Source organism: Microplitis mediator, chromosome 5 (assembly GCF_029852145.1).
Source record: "Microplitis mediator isolate UGA2020A chromosome 5, iyMicMedi2.1, whole genome shotgun sequence".
NCBI lineage: Eukaryota > Metazoa > Arthropoda > Insecta > Hymenoptera > Braconidae > Microplitis > Microplitis mediator.
The window spans coordinates 3,577,310-3,601,526 of record NC_079973.1 but is presented as its reverse complement, the minus strand read 5'-3'; the positions used below and the strand labels follow the sequence as shown (position 1 = coordinate 3,601,526).

The following is a 24,217-nucleotide window of genomic DNA, read 5'->3' as shown; positions in this document are numbered from 1 at the left end:
ATATTTTAAAAAATTGCACCTGTAATTTTTAAAATTTTCTACATGTGTATATTTTTAGTTTTTGTTTTTTTGGAATTTATTTGTTGAAAAAAAAATCTTAAAATTACTAACTGTCTGCTAACTTCAGGATCATATTAAATTTATATATTTTTATTATATGTAATACATTTTTTTTTTCTAATTTCTATACGTGGAATTTTTTTTTATACCGATTTAACACCGGTATTTTATCACCGCCTACACCAGTGTTATTTCGTTTTAACACCACGCGGTTAAATTGAGTCCATTTTAAACACCGCTCTTTTTATAGCTTAGAAATGTCATGTATTTTCCAACAGCTTTTAGGCTGCTAATTATGATAATGATATTTGTATTGCATAATATTTAAATTATTTATTTTTAAATAATCAGTAAAATTTCCGGCTTGTTAATTGATTTGTTAATTTGCAAGATGTTTATTGTTTACAACGAAAACTATTTTTCTTATTATTGTCTAAAGACACCAGCGGGTGGGGAGTTAGAGACTTAAGGTGTACCCCTCTTTTTGTATCCGCGACATAAACTTCATCGAACACATAACAAGTGATTCTTTGCTTATTCCACGTTCAATCACAAAACGTGTTTGTTCTTAGAGATATTTTTTAAATTATTTAAATTAAATAAACGAGATGTGATTTTATAAAATAAAATAACGTTTACTTAAATATTTTTCACATCGTGTTTACCCGAAATTTTTTATAAATCCGATAAATTATAAATATATATATATATTTTTTTTATATTAATAAGTAAATAAAATGGTGAAATTACATATTAAATTATTGATATGGATAAATTTTATTTTTGTATGTCGAGCTGCAAGAAAAGTAGTGGATATTACGCCGACATCTGGATTAGATCTTGACGACAATTATATTATTAAAATATTTACGCACAACAAATCGAATACAAGAGACTTTGAAAATTTAACGATTGCGTTTAAAGACACGGAAGAAATTTTTGACATTAACAGTGAAGCCGACTCTCATTTATCAGGTTTGTTTTTACACCAAATTTATTATTTGTTTTAATTAGTAATAATTTTAAGTCATAGGACCAGCATTTAAATAAAATTTGTACGCGGAAGTTTTAAAACCATTGTTTTAAATTTTAAAATTGCAGTCACGTGTAAAATAAATTTGTTGGATTTATACATAAATGTATAAAGAAGTTAAGTTAAGTAAATTTGAATATCAGATAAATACAGCGATCGAAGGACAGATTTATAAATATATATTTATTTCGCAAAGCACGCGGGTGCCTTTCTCGTTAGTATTTAAAAATCACCGCGTCTTGAATGCAAGTAAGCTGTAGAATTCAAGTAGTGGTACAACTTAACTCAATGTTATTTAGACTATACTTGTAGTAATAGAAACATCACTTTCAATTTCATCAATTCGATATCACAGTCGACTTTTACACAGTCAAAAATATTTGTAAAAATTAACACAAATCTGCTAATATTCACAGTACAGAAAAAAATGATTTTTGGCGCCAAAAAATTTTTGAATACTCCAAGAAAATTTTCACTGGTAACAAGAAATTTTTTACGTCATTAGTTAAAAATAAAAAGTTTCTTGGAGCGAGACATAGTCGACTTTTACACAGTAAAAAAAATTTGTAAAAATTAACACAAAGAAATGTTAATATTCACTGTACAGAAAAAAATAATTTTTGGCGCCAAAAAATTTTTGAATACCCCAAGAAAATTTTCACTGGTAACAAGAAATTTTTTACGTCATTAGTTAAAAATAAAAATTTTCTTGGAGGAAGAAAAAAGTTTTCGCGCCAAAAAATCCTTTTTTTCTGTGTGACTGTTTTCAAAATTTTTATACATTCAAATTTTATTTGCAACACACGTATAGTGTTAATTACACATTTTTATTTGTGTTATTTTGATACTTATAAAAATTTATGTGTATATATAAACTAAAAAAGTTACTACGGTAAATTTAACACATTTTTTATGTTACTTTAATAAATTAACACTTGCTCTATGTTAAAGTTAACACTTGTTTGGACAGTAACACTGAGTAAATATAACTTTTGTTTAAATTAAAATTTTTTTGAGTTAAAAATGAACTGATCAAACAACAAATTAATAGTGTGTTAAATTAACACACAAAAATGTTTAATTTCTAACACAGTCTTTTTTTTTTACAAAAATACGAGCAATTTTTCACTGTCTTATCTATCAAAGTATTTATGTCAAACAAAGATAATAATGATTAAATTAATTTATAAAATGTTAATTAAATAGGTAATGCCGTTGATAAAGGCGACTGTCGCAATAGAATCAATTTTTTTTTTAATTGCAATTGCAACATCTCGCCGACAACTTGTCAAAGTCGAGCAATTTTAGCGGTCTCATTAAAAATCAAAGCCTACGATTCGATAGCCAATAGAGCGTAAGCCTCAATAAATTAATTCGATTACACATTAATATCATAAATATTTGCATATTGTAGTTGTTAATTGTGTCAATTATTTCCGTTGTTACAAAACAATAAACTTTAAACTCAAAGTTAAATTATAACTTTATAGTTATTTATATTTTTTCCATTCAGATGATGCGCCGTCAATGTAATAGCGAATTCGGTTCGTGTAATTTTTTTTATATTAGTATTTAGGACACGACGCACGTCCGTTGTTGGTGCAAGAATCATTCAAGAGCGAGTAAGTAACAAAACATTACGCACACTTTTTTATAAGTGTAATGTTTTTGTGTGATGGGGCACCCACACAGCTATAATTGTAACTCGTACAATTTTGAAATCGTATTCGATTTTATTTTTCACTGCGCAGTTTTCACTAACAAACCCTTTAAATTATTTTTACTGCTAAGTACTCGCACTGTAAAAAAAATTGGGAGTCAATTCGGAGTAATTATATATTGTAATTCAATCCGTCACTCAGTTCCGAAGATTTCGGAGTGATCTGGATGTTATTTAAATCCGCATTCACTCCGACCCGGATTTTCAATATTAAATTAAATTCCGGATAGAATTTCACTCCGTGAGGACTAAACTCCGGATTCACTCCGCTAATTTTTTATTGTAAAAAATTTGGAATGAATTCGGAGTGATTGCGAATTTGATTGAAATCCGAATTTTCTCCGTCTCTGGGAGTTCCGGAGTTTAAAAAAAATTCACTCCACGTACGGAGTAAATAGGGAGTTTTTTTCAGATGAGTGATTTTGGAGTGGTCTGGATTTTATTTAAATCCGTATATACTCCCGCTCGGATTTTCAATATTAAATTAAGCTCTCCTTCGGATAGAATTTTACTCCGTGAGGACTAAACTCCGGATTCACTCCGCTAATTTTTTAGTGTAAAAAATTGGAAATGAATTCGGTGATTGCGGATTTTATTTACATCCAAATTCTCTCCATCACTAAGAGTTCTGGAGTTTAAAAAAAATTCACTCCGCGTACGGAGTAAATAGGGAGATTTTTTTTAGATGAGTGATTTCGGAGTGGTCTAGATTTTATTTAAATCCGCATTCACTCCCACTCGGATTTTCAATACTAAAATAAACTCCACTCCGGATTTACTCCGCAATTTTTTTACAGTGTACTTGAAATTACATAAATAAATTTAAATCACAAAAAAATTTGTTTTTCTTTATCAGGAAATAATGGTGAAATTCAAGAGATTAAAAATCTTCTTGAAATAGTTCCCGAGTTTGATTTAAGTGCAGAGAATGTGAGCGCGCAGTGTCGGAAGGACTCGGAGTTATTTAAACGCGCACTGAGGAAGATGAGTCTCTGGGCTGTGAAGAGTAAGTTTTAATCAACTAATTAAGAATGTTATTAACTAAATAGTTATATGACAATGCGGCATTTCGTGCCAATTGATTATATAAAGCTACAAAAAAACTATCAATGCATTCCGGGTAAAAGACATGAGACTCGAGAGTAAGAAATGCGGCTAGTATTTGGTAACATAACAAACGTTACCAGCCACGAGCGTTTACAATTGTCTCGATTTCACCTTCTCTTCCTGATGATCGAGCTCACGAGCTTGAGGTCACGTATGAACTTTTTAATTTTTCAGTGTACGATGCCACCGCTAAAATACCATCGGGTTTACTCAGCGGGAACGTAAATCAACTGGGTGATTTTGACGAGTGTCTCGGCGTGGATTCATCAGCGGATCAGTCAACTGGTGAAATAAACGGGCAGTATTGTTTGGTTTACCTGCAAATTGATGTCGATAAGTCACGACCTTATCTCAAGTACCTCCATCGTCTTACTCACTCTCACTATGCTTTCAGAAGTAATTTAACCGACGTAAGTATGAGTACATGAGTACAAATATGAGTACATTTAATGTATTTTAGAGAGTCCATGTAATCGTGTATTGAGTACCTCGTTTGAATTTATATCAACCAGTGTAAGAAAATATTTAGCATGAAAGTAAAAGCTAGTGAATTGTAATTCAGCTCGTGTCCTTGGTTTTAAATATTTAATATCTGTAATAGTTACTTTATTTTATCATAATTATAAGTCATAAGACAGGCCATGACTTGGACACCGACGCAGTATATGAGAACCTTCATATCAATTATTTAGCGAATTTAAGGCAAGTTAACATTTCGTTCTTCTACAAGGTAATCAACGGGTAGATTGACTCCCCAGAAATACTAGAATGCTTTGAATTTATCTGCCCCAAAACGGGCCTACGACATAGCCGGCTGCTAAATACTACAAAATCCTTCAAAAACTATGTCCGTCTTGGGCCTATCAACAGAATATCTAATTCGGTCAATGCTATCTGCTCGGATGTGAACTTCTTTGGTTGTCCCTACCCATCCTTCATGACGTCTGTCAAAAAGCTGGTACTGGAATACAACGACTAACCACGAACCCCTTCACGTACAATCTTTTTGTCTTTTTGATTTCATTATTTACTTTTGTATATCTATATTACAATCCATCGCTTAAAGCATTATTTTGCCTCTTACTCTCCTTTCATATCGTATGTAAATTATTGTATATTGCCGATTGGCGTTAAATAAATAAATATTTATTACAGCCAGGACACAGGGTACCGCGATTTAGTACCGTCAACTGGGCGGTGTGTACACCAGCTAGCTGCTCACCTCGTGATGTTGAAATAACTTTCAAGGATAAGTTTTCTAAGTACACAAGAGGACTCGGTCTTGATGCAACCATCAGAGTCGACCGTGAAATGTGCCAAGTTCAAAGGACCGACTCACTTCCGGTTGCAACAGTCATAGTTTGGTATTTCATGTTTTTTCTAAGCTTAATAATTTTACTTGCTGTAGAAATAATTAATAATCCTGAAGGTTAATGTTGACTCTTATGTATTTTTACTTCAGTCTTCTCTTCGCTGGGATTATAATCCTGTCTATTGTTGGCGCTATTTGTGATCACTATTATGTTAATGTTAATGAGATACTACTGTCGTTTTCCCTGAAACGTAATTTCCGTAAGCTTATCTCATTGAAACGCAGCCAAGATGACATAGCAACTGTTCATGGTGTGCGGGCAATTAATGCGCTGATGTTGATAGTAGCGCACAAGAGTATGGCGGTTTTTTTTTATCCTTACGCCAATAGGACGACTATGGCCGAGGTGATTTGCATCAGTCCATAGAGATTCTTAGCAACGCGATATTTTTTATTATATTGTTTATTTATGTTTTTATGGAACAGTATCTCGGTCGTCCTTGGACGGTACTAGGTCGAGCAGCGAGTCTTTATACGGATCCCTTCATCATGCTGTCTGGACTTTTGACGACCTATTCGTTTGTACAACAACTAGATAGGTCAGGAAAAATTGATGTCAAGAGAGAGTATTTGTCAAGATTACTCAGGTATATTTATAAATATTTTTACATTCATTTTTAATGAAATAAATATTTGAAAAAATTCCACTTGTGGGTTTTTTAATTTTCTACATGTGCATTTTTATATTTTATTTTTTTTGCAACTGATTTGTTAGAAAAAAGAATCCGAAAATTTTTATAACACTAAAGTTAACCGTCTAATAATTTTTCGAATTTATTCAAAACGAAAAATTTGAAAAAAACAAACATTTAGAAAAATTGCACCTGTAGTTTTTTAAATTTTCTACATGTGCATTTTTTTATTTTATTTTTTTTGCAATTGATTTGTTAGAAAAGAAAATCCAAAAATTGTGATACTGAAGTAAGCCGTCTAATAATTTTTGGAATTTATTTAAAACGATAAATTATGAAAAAAAATTATTTTAAAAAATTGCACCTGTAGTTTTTTAAATTTTCTACATGTGCATTTTTTTATTTTATTTTTTTTGCAATTGATTTGTCAGAAAAAAAAATCCAAAAATTGTGATACTGAAGTTAGCCGTCTAATAATTTTCAAAATTTATTCAAAATGATAAATTACGAAAAAAAATTATTTTAAAAAATTGCACCTATAGTTTTTTGAATTTTCTACATGTGCATTTTTTTATTTTATGTTTTTTTGCAACTCATTCGCTAGAAAAAAAATCCGAAAATTGTAAATCGTCTTCTAACTTCATCATAAATTATTATACTGATTAATTATTTAAAATACATTTTCCACAGACTAGTACCGACTCTCGGTGCTCTGATACTTTTCTGCACTTTTATAATGCCCTACATTGGGTCAGGACCTCAGTGGAATTTAGTCGTAACCCACCATGCAGAAATATGCAAAATAACTTGGTGGAGAAATTTACTATTCATTCATAATTATTTCGGATTTGAAAATATGGTAGTATATTCATTTGTTATTGTGGATATTTATATATTTTTTTATTTGCTTATTTATATTTAAATTATTTCGTTTACTCAGTGTTTGACGCACACCCATCATGTAGGAATTGATACTCAACTATTTGCATTATCTCCATTAATGATATTTACTCTCTACAAGTGGCCCAAGTTTGGAGGACTTGCACTTGCTATTATTGCTTTATTATCAACAACATTACGATTTTACGTTACTTATTATAAGCGTCTTAGTAATTACGTTTTCTTTGGTACATCGTAAGTATTCTATTTTTATGGATTTCGTACTTGATAAAAAAATAAATTACCACGTGCGTTTTTTTAGCATACGACAGTTGTTTGATACTGCAAATCTTTCATATATTTTACCTTCTCATCGACTGACTGTTTATATAATTGGTATTTACCTCGGTTACTTGCTTAGAAGATACCCCAAAGGATTAAAAATAAACAAGGTAACGCCATCGGCACTTGATGTTGATGAAAGTATTTTATATATATGTATATATGAGGTATTTCATAATAGTTGCAAAGTTATTTATCTTGAATTTGACAGTCAATCATTAGACTCGGCTGGATGGTGACCTCTTTAGCAGCTCTTGCTGCCTTCTTAGGACCTGCTGGTATGGGATCCATCAACTACGTTTACGATCCAATACATGCAGCGGCTTATAACGCGTTCGCACCTATCGGTTGGTGTGCATTTTTTGCATGGATTGTTGTCGTTTCTCATACAGATAACTCTACAAGTATTTTTAAATTATTTTTTTATTAGTAATTATTGGGGTGACAGAAAAAAAATTATTTTTTTTCGTATGAATTTTCTTTAGTTTTATATCTTGAAGTTAAACAATTAAAAATTTTCAAATTTTTTTTCAACAAATCGATAACAAAAAAATGAAAACTAAAAATATGCACACGTGGGGAAATAATAAAACTATAGGTACAGTTTTCTGAAAGGTTTGTTTATAAACTTATGGATTTTAATAAAATCGAAAAATTATCAGACGTCGACTAACCAGTGTCATAGTTTTATGAGTGTAAATGTAGTTGACAATTGAGAATTTTTTAAATAAATATAAATAGAATTTATAAATACATTTACAGGTAGAGTAAAAATTAGAGTGCATGTAGCTGATAATTAGGAATTTTTCAAATTTTCGAATGATACTGAAGTTAGCAGACGTCTGACAGTTTTTGAATTTTTAAAAAAATGATAAATTACGAAAACAAAAATATTTAAAAAATTGCACCTGTGACTTTTTTAATTGTCTACATCCGCAATTTTTTTTTTGTAATTGATGTTGAAAAAAAAAATCGATAATTGATAATTGTCTGCTAACTCCAGGAATGAGTGTGAAAGTAGCTGACAATTGGTAATTTTAAAAATTTTTGAATAAATAAATAAAATGTAAGAAGAATATAAATTATGATACTGAAGTTAGCCGACGACCAATAATTTTTGGATTTGTTTTTAAACAATAAATTATTTAAAAAAAAATATTTGAAAAAATTGCACCTATAGTTTATTAAATGTTCTACATGTGCATATTTTTATATTTATTTTTTTTTTAAATTAAGTCGTTGAAACAAAAATTCGAAAATTTTTAACTGTCTGCTAACTTCAGCATTATTATAAATTAACAAATTCGTATTTAAATATTTGAAAAATTAGTGCACGCATTTTTTAAAAATTCTATTATTTTAAATTGTCTCATGCCTGCAGCATTCACATAAAATATTTTAAAGTTACTCAAGAATTTTAAAAATATTAAAAAGTTTAATTTTGAAGTAATATAATTTCAAAATAAATTTTTGAATTTACTTAATTTGGATCGCTGATAATTTTTGAAAATGAAAATTTTTTCACAGGATTCAAAAAAAAATTAAATGTTTTTTTAGCGCCACCCTAATAATTATTATTCTATTATTCCAAAGACTGTTTCATATATTTATATAAATATTTTTTTAGCATCGCTCACAAGATTCTTCGGATGGAGAGGCTTTCTAGTCAGCACAAGATTGAGTTATGCCGTCTACTTAACACAGTTTCCGGTATTTTTTTACAATGTCGGAGTAACTCGTACTTCAGAGACATATGACTTCGTCAGAATGCACTTCAACTTCAACGAATTTTTCTGGATTATTCTCACCGCCGCTATTCTTACACTTCTATTCGACACTCCCTTTCAAAATATTAAAAACTATTTATTAAAACCTAAGTCGAAAAACCAAATTACCCAAAAAATTAATGATAAGAAAGTTGAATAAATAAGTATATAAATTATTACTTAAGAAACTGTACATAGATCTAGTTTACGTTGCATCAAAAATTTATTTAAAAACTTTTTGATGCCTAGAAGTTGTAAATATTTTTAGTTCTTTTTGAATTATTAATTGCACACAATAATTCACTTATTTTGTTTATTTTGATACAATCACAATTAAATAAATGACATTTATTATTATTATTAATAACTTTTTTTATATTAATTCGCAAGCAATATGATAATTTTAATTCCTATACTACATTTAATAACAACAGTACTCGGCGATTAAAAATTATCAATTATTGCGCACAATTATCACGTTGAGAAATTGAGTTAAATGTATAACTTCATAGCTGGATACATTTTATTATTTACAAGCTTACGCGTATTTAAAATTTCAAATGAGTCTTTGAAATTACAATTGTAAGAAAAAAAAAATACTTTCCTAAGTAACTTAAATACTTAATTATAATAATTGTAAATATGGATAAACATACGTAGTGTACAAGGTAACAGTATGTATTAAATAATTACTTGGAAAAAGTTTTAGCTGTTAACGATTCAAATAATAAATATTTGATCTTGTGGCGGCTTATTTAAAAATTTATGAAAAATCGCGGTCGCGAAGAACTGCGGGTGCGAGTAATGACCACATGTACAGGCCCAGGCACATCCATGATGAAATTATTTTAACCCACATGGAAGCAGGGTTGGAGTTCAATGTTGCAAGAGTTGAATTTGGCCTGAAAATTTTTGTAATTAATTTTTCAACTTCCCGCTAACAAAATTGCAAATTTTCAAAAAAAGTTATTTTGTTTTTTATTTCAGGTAAAAGACTCGAAACCTAACCATTAGTCGCTCACTTTCACTGATTAATGCGTTTTTATAATTTTTATATAAAAAAATTATCAGTGATAAATAATAATTCATGAATTTGAATGAGGTAACAGTAGCAAATATTGACCGAGCTTCAATTAATGACTCGATACTTATAAGATTATTAATAATTTTAAAATTGTGGGATTTAATTCATGAAAAATATGCAGTTGTAAATTCATGAATTCAATTACAGAATTTAAAAATTTTTGAGTCTTTAAGTACCCAGTCGTTGATTCGAGCTCGGTCAATATTTGGTATTGATACCCTATATTAAATATGACTTATCAAAGTATTTGATAATCTATTATAAATTTAAATTAAGTGACTGTTTTTAAAATCATACTCAGCCTGGGATTTTTTATGATACTGAAATTAGCCAACGTTTAATAATTTTTTGATTTAAAAAAAAACGATAAATTATAAAAAAAAAAACTATTTAAAGAAATGTACTTGTAGTCTTTTAAACTTTCTACATGTGCATATTTTTAGTTTTTTTCTTCTTCAAATTTAATTGTTAAAAAAAAATCAAAAAGTTTTTAATTTTCTACTAACTTCAGTATCATAAATTTTTACTCTAACGTTCGTTCGTTAGATTAAATTTAGGTTGCGTTAAATTCTTTAATAATTGTTATAAATATATTTAAAAAATTTTTGAAAATTAATATTATCAACGAATTGTACATCACAACTTTTAATGAGCGACTATGGGTACACTCAACTTATTTAAAAATTAAAAATAATTAATAATCAAGATTATTCTTAAAATTAAAATTATCTTCCAACATTCAAAACTAAAATAAATATTATTTTTAATTTGATTTATAAATTTATATTGAGTGGTTTAATAAAGTGAGCGGGTGATGGGTCTGTTACCTTAATTTAAAATAACAAATAAAGTAAATACTGATAAGAAAATAAAGTAAATACGTACTTGTACCAATTAGTGAGTGTCATCATAACATAAAGAGTTGCCAAAGCAAACATCAAGTGGAAGAAACTCCAGCTGTAGGCGACAGAGTCTTCTTCATTATCCCAGACCTTGGTGTTGCCCCCAGCCTCGGCGTCGGGATTACGACCCTCTACTGGAACATAGTCTGTTTTCATTTGATAAACGATAAAAATAAAATAAAAATATAGCAATTAATTAAGTGATGGCATTTAAGCTGTTGGCTAAAATATTAAGCGGTAAATAATTATAGAATCAAGTGATGCTGACACTTGACACTTGATAAGCGACAAGCAGCCATTTATATTTATTCAAAAAAGGCAGGCACACACATTTATATGTGCATACTACTGTTTATTATTTTATTTTCTCCGGCTGCTTTGTCTTAACGCTACTGACTTTGTTGGATAACTACTCTAGTGTCCATAGCGTATGTGCGTACCTTCGTTGTCGATAAGAGAAGAATCTCCTGCATTGCGAACTGCATAAAATTTGCGATAAAAGTTAAGAGATTAGTTTTAGCAATAAAATAATAAAAGTTTGATATTTACCAGCGCCATTGTCGTTGACGAGGACTTTGTCGCTCATTGTTATCTTCGAAGACTTGGATGCAGTACGGAGAGAACTGTAGAGTACGCAGGAGAACCAGATGATCAGACCAATCACACTCTCTTTGTCGAATGCCGCCTGGTTTTGTTTACGGATGTCATTGCTGGCAATTATTCCCAGTAATCCTGGATTACACTCATGGTCTGGAGAACAATAAATATTTTTTTTAGTATTAAATAAAGCAAGTACTTTTAAAAGACTTGATGACAAACGTACATGGGCTGTTTGAGACACCGCTCCAGGTCAAGTAGACAACGTACAGAGACACGACGGAAGCCTGTAAAAGTCCACTGCGTGGCTGATGTTCTTGGACACTTGGTAAAATAGATACCGCGCTGACAATAACGCAGAGTATTAAATTGAACGAAATGAAAAATTTATTCAGCGAACAATCTGATGGCAAAGTGAAGTAGATGTAAAGCAAAGCAACTCCGCCGATTGCGAGGCAGTAGTTGATGAAAGTCGAACCCAAGAGTGCTGCGTACCAGCACTTGGATTCTGATTCTTCGTAATTTCCAACCCAGGCTTCAGCCCAGGAGTGAGCGAAGTCTATTATCAGTATCAGCTGTATCAGTATGAAGAAAAATCCTCCTATCATTCCGAAGTACATCCATACTGGTCCGAATGAACCTTCGGGAATGAAGAATGCTCCTATTATTCCACCGATCACGAGCAGGAATTTGATTGCCCAAAATCTGTAGGTGACATCAGCGAAATTAGTGACATATAAGAGGAAGTGGTCATCGGTATCAGTATCAGTAAATAAATAAATTACCCATTTTGTATAGGAGCTCGATGATCCTTGGAACTTTTGACTCCTATCATCATCACTGACATGAGGAAGAAGAAAAGCGAGAGAATGAAACATATACGATATACTGCTAAGTATCCAACAGCTGATTCACAGTCGATTGTAAACGAAGAGGGGACGTAATTTGAACTGTTAGCGCAAAATGGAACCTAATAAAAAATAGATGGATGTTAATATGAATTATTGATCAATGATTATAGATCCAAAGACAGGGGAAACTGGAGGTACCTTTTTCATAGCATTTTGAAGACCTGGAGCTAGAGTGATGCAAGCTGTTATTGTTCCTAGCATCAATAACAGAGCGTACATAATCCGCGCACTTGTGCTGTTTCTGCATGAAGGACATTGCGAACAACAGAAACTGCAGGCTGTGCTACCGCACAGGCAGGCGAGCTGGAATAAATATTTTTTGTTTACATAAAAAATGCCCGCTAAATAAAATATGATTCAGAATGAGTGTGACTGTGGCTGACAACTTTAAAAGTTTTGAATAAATAAATGAAATGTAAGTACAGTAAAAAATAAAAAATGCGTATTTAAATCAATGAAAAGTACGCGCATTTTTTTAAAATTTCGTTATTTGAATTTATTTATTTAAAATTTAAAAATTGTCGCAAATCTGCTACATTTACACTCGAATTTTTTTTCTAACAAATCAATTACAAAAAAAAATAAAATAAAAATATGCAGATGTAGAAAAATAAAAAAACCACATGTGCAATTTTTTCAAATACTTTTTTTTTGTAATTTATTGTTTTGAATAAATTCCAAAATTTATTAGACGTCAGTTAACTTCAGTATCATCATTTTCTGATTTTTTTTTTTAGCAAAGAAATTACAAAAAAAAAAATATGCACATATAAAAAATTTAAAAAAACACAAGTGCAATTTTTCAAAATATTTTTTTTTATAATTTATCATTTCTGAGACTCAAAAAATTATCAGACCTCCACTAACTTGAGATCATAAACAAAATGACAGTAAAGTTAGCAGACATTTTAAATTTAAATAAATTTTTTAAACAGATAAATAATAAAAAAGAAATATTTCTAAAAAAATGCACATGTAGAAAATTTGATGAACTATACATGCAATTATTCAAAATATTTTTTGAAATATTTATTTGTTAAAAATAAACAAAATATAAAAAATAGAACAAAGAAAAAAAAATACCTGAGCTGTTGAGCAAGCTAGACCCATTTTGACTACTTTCTTTTAAAAAAACTCTTATCCTCGTTATTAAGTGTCACTGGTGCTACTGAATGGTGCAATCTGATGATTTCTACGTCTCTAATTACTAAATGAATCACCGAAATATTTTTTAACTTCCAATGGCGGTCACTCGACTACTCTTTAATTTTTACTTTACTCTGACGCAGTTTACTCAGAACCCGATAATAATATTGACAAATCTCCACTCGTTGCTGTGTTCACTTCATAGCTCATATATTTTTCCCTCTTCTTTACCATCTCCCATGATAACGACCAACTTCAGTCCAGTCCTTAGTCAAACAATTTCAAGATGGCGCGCAATATTCTTTTAATTATTTTTCTAATATTAAATATTAAATTATTCTCCAGTTGGCGCCGAGACGGCTGAGACTGAACTCCGTATTGTTGCTTCACTTACTCCATATATATGTATATAAATATAAGTATATATTATTTCTGCAAATAAGTAAAGTATGAGGTAAATCTTACTCATCATTTATTAATAAAAACTAACAATTAAATAATTAATTAATAGGCTTCACATGAAATACTTTTACGAGTAACAAGTAATTGAATTAAAGATAATTACCGCTGATAAAAATTCAATTAACACAATTTTATATCTAATTGTTTATTGGATTAAAAAAAATGGTGATAAAAAGTAAAGTAGAATACGACCGGGAGCTTTTTTAATTCTGATACGTAAGACAAAATTTTTTAAAAAGAATTTTATGGCATGACGTCATATTTTTATTTATTTAATACTTAGCTCGAGGCAAATGCTGAAGGCTAATTCAATACAAACATCTATAGGTGTTTTAATAAATTGTTCTCTGTATCAGTGCGACTGAAGTATGAATCATTTCTAGTTGACACCGCTGACATTTAAAAAAAATCCGTGATATTTGAAGTTTTTAATTTTTTCCAGGTGGTAAAGTGATTTTGTTTATTTACCGAGTGGCAAAAATAACGGGACAATGGGTGAGAAAGAAGAAGAAATGAAGTTGGTTGAAGAAAATACAGAGGAACAGGTCAGCTGGCCTTATATGACAATAAAATCATTCGCGGCGAGTCTGTTTATCAAAGCAGCTGCTGTCGGTGCTATTTGGGGATGGGGGTACATGAACTGGAGCATCGGGTGGCTGCTTCCTCCAGTTATTTTTTCGGTATGGAAAGTCGAAAATAGCAAAAGTTCTCAGCTTAAGAGATTGACAGCGCAAGCTGCTGTCATGGCCAAAGAAAAAGATGTTATCGTTAGCAGACTTGATGAATTACCATCTTGGGTTTACTTTCCTGACTTTGATAGAGCGGAATGGCTCAATAGAGTATGATATTTTTATTTATTTAAATCTCGTATCCATTGGAATTTATTAAATAACAAATCACAGTTTTATTGGATAAAAATTTTATTGTTATTATTTAATGTTTGTTTTTCATTTTTACAAAGAGTTTTTATTTTTTAACTGTCAGTTATAATGATAATAATGTTTGCGTCTGAGGAAAGACTATATAAATCAGATTACTGTCTTAATTATTTATTCATAATTCTTGACAATTAATGTTTAGTAATTGAGTACTTGATAAAGACGGGAAACCGACGAAACGTTGTACAAAAATTAAATAATAACAAGAAAATTTTTATCCAATAAAACTGTGATTTGTTATTTAATTTTTAATGATACTGAAGTTAGCTGACGTCTAATAATTTTTGGATTTTTTTTAAAACGTCAATTTGTGATAAAAAAATATTTTAAAAAATTGCACCTATAGATTCTTCAATTTTCTACATGTGCATTTTTTTAGTTTATTTTTTTTCAAATTTAATTGTTCAAAAAAAAAATCCAAAAATTTTTAATTGTCTGCTAACTTCAGGATCGTAATTTTTATTTATTTTTAGTAATTTATGAGTGTCAATGTGACGAGTGGGAATTTTTTAAATTTTTGAATAAATAAATAAAATGTGAGTGGAATAAAAATTCAAAAATGCATATTTGGATCAATGAAGAATCAGTACGCGCATTTTTTTTAATTTTAGGGCCAGTTTTTCAAACCGAGTTTATTTTTATCCGGGTTTTAATTAATATTGCTAGTATATCTATATATTAATAATATATAGATATACCAGCAGTGATAATTAAACCCCGGATAAAAATAAGCTCGGTTTGAAAAACTGGCTCTTAGTATTTGAATTCATTTCTTTAAAATTTAAAAATTGACTGCTACATTGACACTCATGTGAATTTCACTACGAATCGGAGTTTCAATTTTAAAATAAACTCCCCTAGGAATGAATTTACTGTGTTATGAATATCTAATACTTTTTTTTAGATCTTATTTAAAGTTTGGCCGGGTATGAATCACTTTGTACGCGATCTAGTTAAAGAAAAAATCCAACCGGCTGTTATTCAATCCTTATCAGAATATAAAATGACGGGATTTCAATTCGGGCGATTAGTTCTTGGGAGAATTGTAAGTGGAAAAAAACTAATAGCAATTATTTGTTTTTGTTATCACGCAAAAGTGTCATTTTATTTTTTTTTAGCCTCCTAAAGTATATGGAATCAAAGTTTACGAAAAAAACACATCGAGAAATGAGATAATAATGGACTGTGATATATTGTTAGTATTTTTTATTAACAAATATGATACTGAAATTACCCGACTTATAATAAATTTTAAATTTTCTTTAAAACCATAAATTCAAAAAAAAAATTTTTCAAAAAATTGCACTTACAGTTTTAAAAATTTTCTATGTGCATTTTTTTTTTTAATTCGTTGAAAAAAAATCCGAAAATTGTTAATTGTCTGCTAATTACAAGATCATTAAATCATGATACTGAAATTAACCGACGTCTGATAATGTTTGGATTTTTTTTTTACCATAAATTAAAAAAAAAAAATTTCAGAAAATTGCACCTGTGGTTTTTTAAATTTTCTGTATGTGCATATTTTTATTTTTTTTTTAAATTAAATTGTTGAGAGAAAATCCGAAATTTGTTAATTGTCTGCTAATTTCAGGATCATAATAAATCTATTTAGATGAGATTCCTATTGATTGTTATTATTATCGATAGGTATGCTGGAGATTGTGATATATCTTTTGCATTAAGTAACATCAAAGGAGGAATAAGAGACTTTCAATTACGTGGAATGTTGCGGGTTGTTTTGAAGCCAATGCTTAATACTATGCCATTAGTCGGCGGAGTCCAGTTATTTTTTTTGAACAATCCAACGATAGACTTTAATTTAGTCGGGGCCGTCGACGTCCTCGATTTTCCCGGATTAAAGTAAACATCAATAAGCTCAAAATTTATTTACTATTCAAAGTTAAAAAATAATTCGCCCTTTGGCGGTAAATAATATCACTAATTTTAATTGATTACTTTGTAGCCAAGCGCTGAGAAAAGTCATACGGGAACAGATAGCAGCGTTTGTAGTGTTGCCAAATAAAATAGTCGTGCCATTGAGTGACAGTATTCCTGCTGAAGTTCTCAAGATGCCAGAACCAGAAGTAATTAACTATTTGATAAACTTTTAATGAGCGCAAATTATAACTGTTTGTCTTGCATAGGGAGTGCTGAGAATTCACGTAGTTCAGGCCAAACACTTGATGAAAAAAGACATTGGAGTACTGGGTAAAGGAAAATCCGATCCCTACGCTGTTATCACAGTCGGCGCTCAGGAATTCAGGACAAAGACAATCGATAATACTGTAGATCCTAAGTGGGATTACTGGTGCGAGGTATGGGTCGCTTTGATCGTTATATTTAATTTTAAAAATCGGCTGTTTGTGCACGTGCTTAGCTGATAAATCGCAAAATAATTTATTTATTCGTTTAGCTGTTATTTATTCAGACCAGAATTATCTTCAAGTCACATTAAATGTAAGCACTTAGACTCTGATTATTTTTTACACTCAGTTACATTTTAATATTTTCATTTACACGGAGAAAAATGGAGACAAAATGCACGAATTTTTATTATGCTCGACGAAACTTCAAACAGGAAGTTGATGTCAAAAAATTATTATGCTGCACTATAATTAATTATTGAGCCTCTAAAAATTTATGATACTGGAATTAGCCACGAAACTGAAGTTAGCGGACGACTGATAATTTTTGGATTTTTTTTAAACGATAAATTATTAAAAAAAAAATATTTGAAAAAATTGCACCTATAGAATTTTTAATTTTCTACATGTGCATATTTTTAGTTTTTTTTTCTGCAAATTTAATTGTTGAAAAAAAAATCCGAAAACTTTTAATTGTCTGCGAACTTCAGGATCATTAAAATTTTTTATTTTCTACGACAATTTCTAATTTAGACAATTAATATTCATTACAATTTACACAAAATTTTTAAGTGTACAAAATTTTTTGTAGCGTAGCATAATAATTTTTTGGCAACTCAACTTCCGGTTTAAAGTTTCGTCGACAGCATATTAAAAATTCCCAGATATCTTGAGCCCATTTTCTCTGTGTCTTTATCAGAGGAAAAAATTTACCTGGTCATAAAAAGTAGTAATTAATTAATAAATAAAAAATGAAAATAGTTAATTTATAAATTGTCTGGAATTTAATTGAGCAACTGAGGCAAGCACGTACGAATATTTATTCACAGTGGAATTTGTCCAATGAATTAGTTAATTATATATTTATAAAAATGTTACCATATTTGTGTGTATGCTATGTGATGCGTGTATAATTGTATGGGATTAGTTTGTCGTGACATCAGCCATCGCAAGTCAACTGACCGTATCTTTGTGGGACTACGATGACACAAAGGGTGACGAGAGCCTTGGAAGGTATGCTATCGATTTATTATAATTAATAACTTATAACTCTCATTCATCATCATCATACTATTATTTATAAAACATTAATATTTTAATTGTGTCTATTTAATTTTTTTTTATTAAGGTAACTTTTATTTGCGCTTCTGTTGGGCTTTTTTATTTATATTTTAAATTGCTTGTGCATTCGGTGGATTAACATTGCATTGTGTTGTTCATGACTAAACCAATGGCTCTGTAACAGAGTAACCGACGACAAAATAACCGAAAGTTTTTAATTAGATGTAATATTATTTACTGCTGTAAGATGGACAGTGGAGTTGGCTCTGCTTGTACTAGAAAAAATAAATCGAAGACAAGATACAATATCAGTCTTATAGTCCGTTGATGTACTAGGGACAAAACTGTCATTTTTAGATGATCTTGATGTTAGCGGACAATTAGTAATTTTCAAATTTTTTTTTTTAACAAATCAATTACAAGAAAAAAAAAAAAACATGCACATGTAGAAAATTTAAAAAACTACAGGTGCAATTTTTTTTTTTTAATTTATTGTTTAAAAAAAATCCAACAATTATTAGACTTCAGTATCATATTTTTAAAATGATTTTGAAAATTTTCAATGACTCAACTGTCAGGCGTATCAAAATTTTATACAGACAATTTTGCTGAGATAGATTTAAAAAAAAATTGCTTAGTTGAAATCAAATTACACTGCAGTTAGCCGACGTCTATTAATTTTTTGAATTTATTCAAAACGATAAATTCGAAAAAAAAAATATTTAGAAAAATTGCACCTGTAGTTTTTTAAATTTTCTGCATGTGCATATTTTTATTTTTTTTATTTTTGCAATTTATTTGTTAGAAAAAAAATCCAAAAATTGTTAACTGTCTGCTAACTTCACGATCATTGATATCAATTGGGAGTTAAACGAAATTTAAAAATAAATTTCAGTAAAATCTAGATCTCAATCTTAAAATTCAAATTCTGTAGGCTAAAATTTTTTTACCAAATTTCTGACTCCTAATTGACAACAACTGTAAGTAATTTTTTTTTTAAATTCTCTCGGTGAAATTGCAACTGCGTTGTCTGACAGTTGAGTCATTGAATATTTGAAAAAAACGGAGACACTGTCCGAGGATGCCCTTAATTGGCTACGAAATTCAAAAGTAAAGAATCGATGCTATTATTTAACATCTCGTAAAAATTATTTTGTCTCAGTTATTCCGTCACAGCACCAAAAAAAATATTTGTCATTTTTGTTTGTCAACTTGTCTACTATTTTTTTAAAAATGTTTTATTTGTCCTGTCTATTTTTTAATGTTTTATTTGTTTTGTTCGTTATTTAATAGTAAAAAAAAACTTATTCAAAAATTACATTAATTATAAATTATTATTATTATCAACAAATTAATAATTAATTTTAAAAAACACGATGAATAAAATATTGTAGAACTTTACCCCTCATTTAAATCGTTATGCCACGCAGACTATCATCAATACACGAAGTTTAGGACTAGAAGTTGCTATATCTCTCTGGGATTGGGATCCAAACATACCTGGGGTCGAAACTGACGATTTACTTGGAAGGTAGAGCCCATAATCGGTTTTAATTAGTGCATTTTAATTAATTAATTACTTAATTAAAGCAATTAACAAACTCGAGCTTCTTATCCGGCAGCTTATAATTTATTGCAGACTTCATTTTATTTATTATAATATTTAAAAAATATTTTTTTAAGGACAAATATAAGAGTTTATAAACTAATAATAATTTATAACAAATTAAAACCCTTTATACTTTTTTTACTTTGAAATAACAAACTAAATCAGCTTGTGTGGTGGCAGTTTATAGTGGAACAGAGCTCAGGAGTCAACAACAAAGTCATTACTCATCTTTTTGACAAAGACAAAACTGGACAAGATGATCAGCTCGGAAGGTATTTTGTTAATTGTCAGAAAAAAACAATTAAATAAACGAGTACTCCGTTAATTATAAATGTAGTCATTAAAAAAAAAATAGTCTAGTATTTTCTTTGACTGACCCAGTAAAAAATTATACTATTTAGTAAATTTAAAAATAATTGCATCTGTATCTCTATTGCATTATTAATTGATGCATGATAAATTTATTTACGTTAAGAATCTTCATGTAATTAAATTATTTAATTACTAAATAAATGTGCTGAAGATGTTGAGTCTTTTTTAAAAAGTCCACCGTTGGTTTTGCATGTGCTGTACATATCACACATCTAGCATTTTTTTTATTATTTTTTATGCATTATCTTTTACTCAAAGTATTGATTATTGCCATACATTAATTGCACTCTGCTATTTTCTATTAAAATATTTTTTTTATTTTACTTTCTGGAAATAATACACGCGAACATTCATATTAAATTTAATTCATTTCACGCAAAATGTAAATATTTATAATTTATTTATGCATTTAATTGGTTTTAATGAAATTATTTATGCACATGAAGAGCCAGCATCGAAGTCAGCCGCGTTAAGAAGAGGGGGACGATCGATAATGTGAGTATTTGTTAATTTGCAATTTTTTTTAAGTATCGGTTTTTATTTATTATGCTAAATTTATTTATTTTTTAGTGGTTTACGCTAGAGTTCGCCAAACATGGAATGGTACATCTCCGATTAACTTGGCTGAGTCTTTCGAAAAGTGTTGCCGATTTACAAGCTGTAAGTATACAGTTAATTTTTAATTTTAAGGGGATAGTCACTGTGAATTTCAAAAAAAAATTTTTTTGTTTTTATTAAATCAAAGTTTAAACATTCAAAAATATGTATCTAGAGTTTTATATGAAAATTCCGAATATTTTTCAAGTTATAGTCATTTTTGTGACAGCGCGTCAACTGACCGGTGCATCGACTAAAAACTTTGAACGCGTTTTTCTCGAAACTACTTTTTTTGAACTGGTCGCATCTGTAATTTGCATAAATATCAACCGATTCGCAACTTTTTTTTTCCGTATTCGTCTATTCAGTATCTAAAGTTGCACGTAGGGGATTTTGAAAATTTTGATTTTTAAGTTTTTTTAGGGCTGTTTGAATCCAAAAAAATGAGAAAAAAAACGAAAAAATTTTTAATATGTCGCCATTTTTTTTCAAATCCAAATTTTCAAAATCCTCTATGTGGAACGATAACCACATGCATACAGATTACAACGCGGTTTGGTTTTTTTGTTTCTGATAATCCGTTTTTGAGTTAGAGATGAGACCGTGGTGGGGGAAATTTTTTTGGTGCTCCACAAAAATGCTTATAACTTTGTAACAACATGATATTTTTTAATAAAAATTTAGGAGAATTATCTTCAATGTATACTTTATAAAACAAAAGGAACCTGGCCCTCAAATTCCTTTATTATCCCAGTCAAAAAAATTCCCGAAAATCAACTATTTTTTCGATCCTCCCAGTGGCTATCCCTCTTAAATCTGTAATTTGGGGTGTAAATTTTTAATTACGAATAAATTTAATTATTAAGGCTTTGATGGAGACTCAGCAGTTACGCGTGACGTCAATGAGTACGGCAGTTTTGACATTATTCATCGATTCAGCTAAAAATTTACCCTGTCTCCGGGGTAGTAAGCAACCGGATGTTTATTTAGAAGCGAGTATTGGAAATAAAACTGAAAGAACTGGCACGATGTTGCGTTCCTGTGATCCTATATGGGAGCAGGGATTCACATTTTTAGTAGGAAATCCCGAGACAAGCAGCTTAAATATTAGAGTAAGTGATGGAAATTAAACCAAATTTTCAAAAAAATATAATAATTTTTTTTTGCAGATTTTAGATGAAAAGACTGGATCAGTTGTTGGAACTCTGGCTTACAGTCTTTCAATTTTGATAACGAAACCAAATCTCGAAGACATGCAGCAGCCTTATGATCTCCAGAACTCTGAGCCTGAAAGTAAATTAATAATGTCTATGACTTTACATATTTTAAAGTATGAAGTGCCGGAGATAAATATGGACGATGAAGAGGATGATGAGGATTTTAGTCGGTTGAAGCAAAAAGTCGAACGCCAAGAATCAAACATCAGCTTTTCTCAAAGTAGTAGCGGTAAATTCATTAATTATCTATATATGTTTTTTTTTTTTTTAATGTAAATATTAATTGACACCGTGGATTTTAGTACCGTCGACTCCGTTGAAGAAGCAGGCCTCCAAAGAATCTATTCACAGTGCAGCAAATAGCACCGTCTCTAGTTCTGCGACAGTTCCACCGGTAGCTGAAGTAGAAAAAGAGATGGAACGTGAAATGGTGATTCCATCCGAGGCTTCGAATAATGATTCATTCCATCCAGAACTAATTCATCGTCATCCTAGTGTGACGTCGTCTGCTGGAGATTGGAAACTCGGTAGAATTCAGCTGACACTCCGTTACAGTGTCCCCAGACAAAAATTGATTGTTGTAGTTCACAAAGTTGCGTAAGTATTGAGTATTTAAATCAACTTTATACTGTGAAAAAATTGGGAGTGAATTCGGAGTGATCATGGATTTTATTTGAAACCGCATTCACTCCGGATTTAATTCGCGTTCACTCTAAAAATTTATTACAGTGTAATTAATTACTGAATTTATTATTTATTTTTAGCAATTTACCTCTACCTCTAAATGACCCACACAATATTCCTGACCCATATGTCAAGCTTTATTTACTACCGGACCGACATAAGGAAACGAAACGCAAGACCGCTGTTATAAAGGACAACTGTAACCCAGTTTACGACGAGCAATTTGAATATGTCGTATCACAAGGTGATTTAAATGAACGAATTCTTGAAATTTCCGTGTGTACACAAAAAGCCTGGCTCTCTTCGAGCAACAATATTATGGGTCAAGTTCGCATGAATTTATCGGAAATCGATATCACTCAAGCATTTACGAACTGGTACGATTTAATGCCGGAAGTCAAAAAAGATTAATTTACTTATAAGTTTACAGCTTTATTATTTCATAACGAGCACGAGTTGCAATCGATGCTGGCATACTAACATAAATTTATTAATATATTAATATTATGCTAATTTTTAATACTTTGTTTGATTATTCAAAAATTTATTGTTCTGTTAAAAAGTAACAAAGTGTTGATACGAAGCAGGCCTTTACTCGAAATTATCTATGCGGAAAACATGTTAAACTAAAAATATTTATATGAAAATATATATAAAACTTTACAATAATTTTTATTTTATTTATTTATTTATCCTGCTGGGAATTTTGCCCATGGTTTAGTTTTTAAAAATGGCGGCTTTTTTTTTAAGACTGAAGGAATTTTCATATTATTTATTTGTAGGGGCACTATGGGCATGTTCTGAAATTAACTTTGGATAAAGATGCAGCTTCTGTGTTCGCCAACATTGTCTGGTTAAACCACGTGGTTTAATTGAAACTAGACTAACGGAAGAATACCAGATACTGCATCACCTCCGCAGAGTTTACGAACGCATTATGGGGTCGAATCGTTTTCTGGTTTAACCAGATATCCGTGAAAGCAGAAGTTGTATATTTTTTTTCCAGAGAAGAGTGAATTTCTGAAAATGCCCCAGGTATTCTTTTGTTCCTCTGGTTTTAATTGAACCCCGTGACTTCGGTTACTAATCACCTGGATAAATAATTATATTTTTAAAATTACATATTAGTATATTACACAACAAGGTCCTGATTAAACAACTGAATTCGACCGAATTAAAAATTTTAATTCTGCTCAATTCTGTTGAATTCGGTAAGACAGAATTTAAAAGAATTCAAGGATTATTTTCGAATTAAACAGAATGAAATCTATTCAAAATTTTTGAATTGGTGTCAATTCGGTTTAATTCGGAGTCAGAACCAGAAATTCGAGGATTATTTTCGAATTAAACAGAATAGAA

General features: G+C 30.0%; 3 protein-coding genes across 12 annotated transcripts; 2 read left to right on the top strand and 1 right to left on the bottom strand.

Moving 5' to 3' along the window:
• Window positions 1-460: 460 nt before the first annotated feature.
• Window positions 461-9,216, top strand: LOC130668919 (nose resistant to fluoxetine protein 6). Of its 2 annotated transcripts, none has more exons than XM_057471442.1 (11): window positions 461-1,035; window positions 3,670-3,819; window positions 4,095-4,330; window positions 5,076-5,284; window positions 5,383-5,638; window positions 5,719-5,879; window positions 6,615-6,783; window positions 6,865-7,058; window positions 7,126-7,255; window positions 7,357-7,549; window positions 8,773-9,216. In XM_057471442.1, exons 1-11 carry the CDS (start codon window positions 798-800, stop codon window positions 9,069-9,071), a joined length of 2,235 nt encoding a protein of 744 aa, XP_057327425.1. In that variant the 5' UTR covers window positions 461-797; the 3' UTR covers window positions 9,072-9,216. The 2 variants fall into 2 exon arrangements, with proteins under 2 accessions (XP_057327425.1, XP_057327426.1); XM_057471443.1 differs by lacking the exon at window positions 461-1,035 and adding an exon at window positions 2,700-2,715 and having other exon boundaries at window positions 8,773-9,214.
• On the bottom strand, window positions 9,211-13,709 carry LOC130668921 (probable serine incorporator). Of its 6 annotated transcripts, none has more exons than XM_057471446.1 (8): window positions 13,489-13,709; window positions 12,544-12,708; window positions 12,280-12,464; window positions 11,721-12,199; window positions 11,447-11,647; window positions 11,338-11,376; window positions 10,881-11,043; window positions 9,211-9,813 (listed from the first exon to the last, which is right to left on the bottom strand). In XM_057471446.1, exons 1-8 carry the CDS (start codon window positions 13,513-13,515, stop codon window positions 9,675-9,677), a joined length of 1,398 nt encoding a protein of 465 aa, XP_057327429.1. In that variant the 5' UTR covers window positions 13,516-13,709; the 3' UTR covers window positions 9,211-9,674. The 6 variants fall into 6 exon arrangements, with proteins under 6 accessions (XP_057327429.1, XP_057327430.1, XP_057327431.1 ...); XM_057471447.1 differs by having other exon boundaries at window positions 10,881-11,031; window positions 13,489-13,708; XM_057471448.1 differs by having other exon boundaries at window positions 10,881-11,028; window positions 13,489-13,708.
• A 152-nt stretch (window positions 13,710-13,861) lies between these two features.
• Window positions 13,862-23,537, top strand: LOC130668917 (extended synaptotagmin-3). Of its 4 annotated transcripts, none has more exons than XM_057471438.1 (14): window positions 13,862-14,005; window positions 14,456-14,852; window positions 15,856-15,996; window positions 16,070-16,146; window positions 16,602-16,814; window positions 16,918-17,038; window positions 17,099-17,269; window positions 19,810-19,910; window positions 20,807-20,855; window positions 20,931-21,020; window positions 21,824-22,069; window positions 22,127-22,403; window positions 22,477-22,771; window positions 22,939-23,537. In XM_057471438.1, the coding sequence occupies exons 2-14, from the start codon at window positions 14,505-14,507 to the stop codon at window positions 23,267-23,269; spliced, it is 2,460 nt and encodes an 819-aa protein (XP_057327421.1). In that variant the 5' UTR covers window positions 13,862-14,005; window positions 14,456-14,504; the 3' UTR covers window positions 23,270-23,537. The 4 variants fall into 4 exon arrangements, with proteins under 4 accessions (XP_057327421.1, XP_057327423.1, XP_057327424.1 ...); XM_057471440.1 differs by lacking the exon at window positions 19,810-19,910 and adding an exon at window positions 20,169-20,260 and having other exon boundaries at window positions 22,939-23,536; XM_057471441.1 differs by lacking the exon at window positions 19,810-19,910 and adding an exon at window positions 18,246-18,331 and having other exon boundaries at window positions 22,939-23,536.
• The last annotated feature ends 680 nt before the right edge of the window (window positions 23,538-24,217 follow it).

Excerpts from the sequence above, each read along its gene's own strand:
- LOC130668919 (XM_057471442.1), top strand. The coding sequence starts at position 798 with ATGGTGAAATTACATATTAAATTATTGATATGGATAAATTTTATTTTT. Across the intron at positions 5,880-6,614 it reads TATTTGTCAAGATTACTCAG|ACTAGTACCGACTCTCGGTG; the intron begins GTATATTTATAA and ends CATTTTCCACAG. Across the intron at positions 7,550-8,772 it reads TCATACAGATAACTCTACAA|CATCGCTCACAAGATTCTTC; the intron begins GTATTTTTAAAT and ends ATATTTTTTTAG.
- LOC130668921 (XM_057471446.1), bottom strand. The coding sequence starts at position 13,515 with ATGGGTCTAGCTTGCTCAACAGCTCAG. Across the intron at positions 11,377-11,446 it reads CGTCAACGACAATGGCGCTG|TTCGCAATGCAGGAGATTCT; the intron begins GTAAATATCAAA and ends AATTTTATGCAG. Across the intron at positions 11,044-11,337 it reads TTCTCTTATCGACAACGAAG|ACTATGTTCCAGTAGAGGGT; the intron begins GTACGCACATAC and ends AAATGAAAACAG.
- LOC130668917 (XM_057471438.1), top strand. The coding sequence starts at position 14,505 with ATGGGTGAGAAAGAAGAAGAAATGAAGTTGGTTGAAGAAAATACAGAG. Across the intron at positions 17,039-17,098 it reads TCAAGATGCCAGAACCAGAA|GGAGTGCTGAGAATTCACGT; the intron begins GTAATTAACTAT and ends TGTCTTGCATAG. Across the intron at positions 21,021-21,823 it reads GTGTTGCCGATTTACAAGCT|GCTTTGATGGAGACTCAGCA; the intron begins GTAAGTATACAG and ends TTAATTATTAAG.